This window comes from Quercus robur, chromosome 6 (assembly GCF_932294415.1).
Source record: "Quercus robur chromosome 6, dhQueRobu3.1, whole genome shotgun sequence".
Taxonomy (NCBI): domain Eukaryota; kingdom Viridiplantae; phylum Streptophyta; class Magnoliopsida; order Fagales; family Fagaceae; genus Quercus; species Quercus robur.
In genome coordinates, this window is record NC_065539.1 from 37574347 (window position 1) to 37580186 (window position 5840).

The 5840-nt window shown below is 37.4% G+C and overlaps 1 protein-coding gene across 1 annotated transcript; it reads left to right on the top strand.

Annotated features, from left to right (window-relative positions):
- Positions 1-682: 682 nt before the first annotated feature.
- On the top strand, positions 683-1015 carry LOC126690146 (uncharacterized). Its single transcript, XM_050385277.1, has one exon. It carries the CDS (start codon positions 683-685, stop codon positions 1013-1015), a length of 333 nt encoding a protein of 110 aa, XP_050241234.1.
- Positions 1016-5840: the final 4825 nt, after the last annotated feature.

Consider the following 5840-nt stretch of genomic DNA (forward strand, 5'->3'; position numbering starts at 1 on the left):
TTAATCGTCGTTGTAATTTAGTAACTGATGCTCTAGCTAAAAAAGTTAAGCTATTTGTTGGGGTTCAGGTTTGGCTGCATGAAGTGCCAGCAGACATTGCCCCTTTAGTTCTCCATGATGTTCACTAACTTTGAGTTTGGTTTCAATAAATGGCCCAGGTCCTTGATCTGGCTTCTCAAAAAAAAAAAAAAAAACTTTTCCCTTTCAAAAAAGTTGAATAGTATAAACTATATGTCTAGGACACAAGAAAAACTTATTGCAAGAAAAACAAAAGTTCAAATATGTGATGGATAACCCTCTTGATAAGAAAGATCCAAATTATGAGAATTGGATGAGTAAGGATTAATTCCAGCCAAGGTTACAAGGGAGATGAATAATGATCTAACCCGTGATTTTACCATGGATGAGGTCAAAGAAGTACTCCAACAGATGCACCCTACAAAAACCCCCGACCCGGACGGTATGTCAACTATTTTTTATCAAAAGTATTCGAACATTGTTGGTTATGATACTGCTAATATGATCCTTAATGTGCTTAATTCCAATGCTTCATTGCTTAAAGATAAATTTCGATGCTGCGGTGTTTCATTGATCAAGTTTGGCGGGCATTGGTGTCGTTGTCGGTAACAATGCAAGTGAAGTTGAAGGTGCTTTGTCCTCTTCCATTCCCATGGCCCAATCAATGGCAGATCTAGAAGCCTTAGCATGTTTGAAGGCTGTCCAATTTGCTTTGGAACTGGGAATCACTCGAGTGGTGTTTGAAGGTGATTCAGCAATTGTCATTAACACCCTTCTACACGATGCAGGTGCATTCGCTAGCTTCGGCAACATTCTAGATGATATACGCATGCTCTCTGCTGTTTTTCAGTTTGTAGACTTTGTTTTTGTTAATTGTCGTTGTAATTTAGTAGCTGATGCTCTAGCTAAAAAAGTTAAGCTATTTGTTGGGGTTCAGGTTTGGCTGCATGAAGTGCCAGCAGACATTGCCCCTTTAGTTCTCCATGATGTTAACTAACTTTAAGTTTGGTTTCAATAAATGGCCCAGGTCCTTGATCTGGCTTCTCAAAAAAAAAAAAAAAAAACTTTTCCCTTTCAAAAAAGTTGAATAGTATAAACTATATGTCTAGGACACAAGAAAAACTTATTGCAAGAAAAACAAAAGTTCAAATATGTGATGGATAACCCTCTTGATAAGAAAGATCCAAATTATGAGAATTGGATGAGTAAGGATTAATTCCAGCCAAGGTTACAAGGGAGATGAATAATGATCTAACCCGTGATTTTACCATGGATGAGGTCAAAGAAGTACTCCAACAGATGCACCCTACAAAAGCCCCCGACCCGGACGGTATGTCAGCTATTTTTTATCAAAAATATTGGAACATTGTTGGTTATGATACTGCTAATATGGTCCTTAATGTGCTTAATTCCAATGCTCCATTTACTGAACTAAATAGAACTAACATTGCTCTTGTGCCAAAAGTTAAGCATCCATCTAAGATGAAAGATTTTCGTCCCATAAGTCTCAGTAACGTGGCTTATAAACCGATATCCAAAGTTCTTGCTAACTGCCTCAAAGTGGTTCCCCTCATCTTATATCAGAAAATCAAAGTTCCTTTTTGACAGAGTGCCTCATTACCGACAACATACTGGTGGCTTTTGAGCTAATGCATTATTTAGATCACAAGAAAAGTGGGAAGGATGGTTACATGGCGGTAAAACTGGACATGAGCAAAGCCTATGACAGAGTTGAGTGGATTTTTATAGAAAAAAGTCATGAGGAGGTTGGGCTTCCACGAGAGATGGGTGGATTGGATTCTGAGGTGTATAACTACTGTCTCTTATTCTGTCCTAATTAATGGTGAGAGTCATGGGTGCATTACACCGTTGAAGGGGTTAAGGCAGGGAGACCCTTTGTCGTCATACCTTTTTTTGCTGTGTACAAAGGCATTTTCAGCCATGATTGTGGAGGCAAATAACAACCAGGGGCTCAATGGCATTTCCATTTGCAGGGGGAGCCCTAAAATCACCCATCTTTTCTTCGCGGATGATAGTTTATTATTTTGTAAGGTAGAAAGGCAAGAAAGAAAACTTTGGTGGAGATTCTAGAGAAGTATGAGTTGGCTTCGGGGCAGAAAATTAACACGGACAAATGTTCAGTGTTCTTCAGCCAAAATACAACACCCGACACAAGGAATGAGGTCTTGGGCACTCTTGGTCCTATGCAAGACACAAGGCATGGTAAATACCTCGGCCTCCCTTCTATAATTGGGAAGTCCAAGAACCAGGTTTTTGCTAAAATAAAAGAGAAAGTGGGGAAAAAACTATCAGGGTGAAAGGAAAAAATACTCTCAATGGGTGGCAAGGAGATTTTAATTAAAGCAGTGGCACAAACTATCCCGACATACACGATGAGTTGTTTCCTACTTCCTAAGGGTTTGTGGGAGTGAATGATGAGAAACTTTTGATGGGGTCAAAAGAACCAAGAAGCAAAGATACCGTGGGTGGGGTGGAAGAAAATGTGTAAGTCAAAAATATAAGGAGGGATGGGCTTTCGCAATCTCAAGGCTTTCAACTTAGCTATGCTAGCAAAGCAGGGCTGGCGCCTCCTTACCAACCCAAATTCATTAGTGGCCCGGCTCTACAAAGCTAAATATCACCCCGCAGGTGATGTCCTTGGTGCAAAGCTTGGATCTAATCCATCGTATGCCTGGCGAAGCATCTATAACAGTCTGGAAGTGATAAGAAAGGGCACTAGATGGAGGGTTGGGAATGGGAAAACGATCCACATTTGGGAGGACAAGTGGCTCCCTAACCTAACCACCTACAAGGTCTGCTCCCCAGAAAGAGACATAAATGATTTCCCAATGGTCTCATCTTTCATAGATGAGAACACAAGACGTTGGAAGGCAAATAGAGTAAGAGCACTTTTCTACCCGTTTGAGGCAGAAACTATCCTTAATATACCTCTGAGCTACAGCTGACCGAGTGATAGTATTATCTTGTTAGGCAACAAAAGGGGCATGTTTACGGTTAAAAGTGCTTATTATGTGGCTTTGCCCTTGGTTGAAGAACCGGGTTTGGGTGAATGCTCAGGTGGAGACTATAGAGCCCCACTTTGGAGGAAAATGTGGCACCTTAAGATTCCGGCCAAAGTGAGAATATTTGCTTGGCGAGCCTGTGTGAATGGGCTGCCGACTTGCCTGAATATGGTGACAAGAGGAATTGATGTTGATGCAACCTGCCCTCTTTGTGGAAAAGATGGGGAAAGCACAAAACATGCTCTTCTTTATTGTAAAAAAATTTGTGATGTTTGGTGGTTTTGGCAGTCTTGCCCAATAAATCTCTTAGCAGAAACAAATGACGTAGTGGATGTGGCACTACGAATTATGGAAGCTGGAGCCAACCATGATTTGGAAATATTTTTTGTCACAGCGTGGTCGATTTGGTACAATCGGAATCAAGTGGCTCATGAGGCTCAAGGTTTCTCCTCAGTACAAATTTGGGGTACTGCACAACAAGCCCTTACCAACTACAATGTTGCTGCAGCTGTCAATCTTCTTCGACAGCAACCTCCGGAGGTTGGCTGGAGTGCACCTCCATCGGGTATGCATAAAATAAATGTTGACGGAGCAACGTCCAACGATGGCAGACCTTCAGCTATAGGTGTGGTAATTCGAGACTGCAGAGGAGTGGTTGTGGCAGCAAGTGCAAAGCTACTACTTGCACAATATGAAGTGGACGTCACCAAACCTTTAGCTATTGAGGAAGGCATTCTGCTAGCTCGACAAAAGATGCTCAAGCAAGTTATTATTGAGTCTGACTCACTCTTGGTGGTTGATGCAATTTCCTCGAACTCGCCCCATGGAGATTTAAGGCCTATCATTCAAGGGATCCTTCTGCTGTCTTCTTCCTTTGATATATGGAAAGTCAAGCACTTGAAAAGGGAATACAACAAAGTGGCTCATGAGTTAGCCAAGTCGGCTAGAGAGTCCAGGACATCACTGACCTGGAATGAAATAGAGCCTCCAATGGTTTATCATCTCTGCTAAATTGATAGGGCTAAATGCTAGGAATTTTATGTGCTTCTACCTTTCTTTGTTGTACTTCAATTTCTGAAGTGTTCTTAAGAGATCAAGAAAAGTTTCATTTTCAAAAAAAAAAAGTTGTTATAGGATGGTTGTGGCATAGCATGAAACCTTATATTGGTACTACAATTGAATGTTGTGGTTTTTCTAAGAAGATTTAGGATTCTATTGCGGATTTTTTTTTTTTTTTTTTTTTTTTTTTTTTTTGCATTAGAATAATGTTTTTTGAGTTTATGAGATATATGAAAATATTTTCACTACTAACCAATTTAGGAAACCATTGTCTGAGATATATGAATAGTTTGAGGAAAAAAAAATTTATGTTGTTTTATTTATTAGTTTTTGGTGGGAAGGCATAAGAGACATAATGTTGCGTTTCTAGTTTAGTTTATATTGTATATGTAGGTATATACAAGATAGGTTGTAATATATATACCAAAATGTGCTTATTAAAATGTCATAACCATTCACATTAGATATACTAAAAAATGTCTATTGAACGAAAAAGGTGTCTATTAACCCAAAATGTGCTTATTTTGAATGAAAATGTGTCTATTGACTGAAAATGTGTCTATTAAATGAAAATGTGCCTATTGAAGGATGATAATCATTTTGGTATAAATAATGATTCGTATTCACTTGGTAACTTCTTCTCATTCATCTTTTTTAAAAACACAAGAAACTTGTAAGTATTCTCTAAAATTGCTATTTGTAAGTCGAGTTTGTTTTGTTAAATATGAACCACTATTATGATATGTATTCTGATTTTTCAAAACAGTTTGACCCCTCCTGAAATAGAGAAAAAAAGAAGAAGCCATCCTTCAAGACATAGATGCCGAAAAATATAGGAAAAGAACTCTTCCCTGACGAACCAATCCAACCTAATCATTTTTTCTGAATTTTTTTATCTTCTCCCACATTTAACGTTTTTTACCAATTTCACTATTCAAGTTTTTTTTTTTTTTTTTTTTTTGAGAAATAATTACAACATGCTGCTAACCCCACAGTTCGAACCCTTTCTCCCCTAGACTCCCAAGTACTTTACACATGGAGAGGTGCCAATTCAGCTACAAGGCTTTTGGCCACTATTCAAGTATTTAATTTTCTTGCTTATCTCATAAATGAATATATATTATAATAGTAGTTAAATGAATAGTGAAATGCCATTTTAATTGTTTAGTCTTCTAGATAGGATGAAACTTTTTTCTTTTTCTTTTTTTCAAAATCAAACATTTTTCTTTTTTAGAATCAGATAGGATGAAGCTAAATTCAAGATAATCTTTTTTCTTTTTTTTATCATCAATTCGATTAGTGGGTCCCATATATATTTTTTTTTAAATACTTAATCTTCTCATAATGTACCAAAACCCTCGATTTTTCTGAATTTTTTTATCTTGTCCCACATTTAACGTTTTTTTTCCCATTTCACAATTCAAGTATTTAAGTTTCTTGCTTATCTCATAAATGAATATATACTATAATAGTAGTTAAATGAATAGTGAATGTCATTTTAATTGTCTTTTAGATAGGATAAAACTTTTTTAGAATAAGATAGGATGAAGCTAAATTCGAGATAATATTTTTTTTTATCATCAATTCAATTAGTGGGTCCCATATATATTATAAAAAAAGACTTAATCTTCTCATAATGTACCAAAACCCTAGAGCCTCCAACCCTGCATTATATTCTAATTTCTTGGGTGGTTAGTTGAGGAGGGCTGCAAAAATTAATAACTACCCAATGAAATGGTG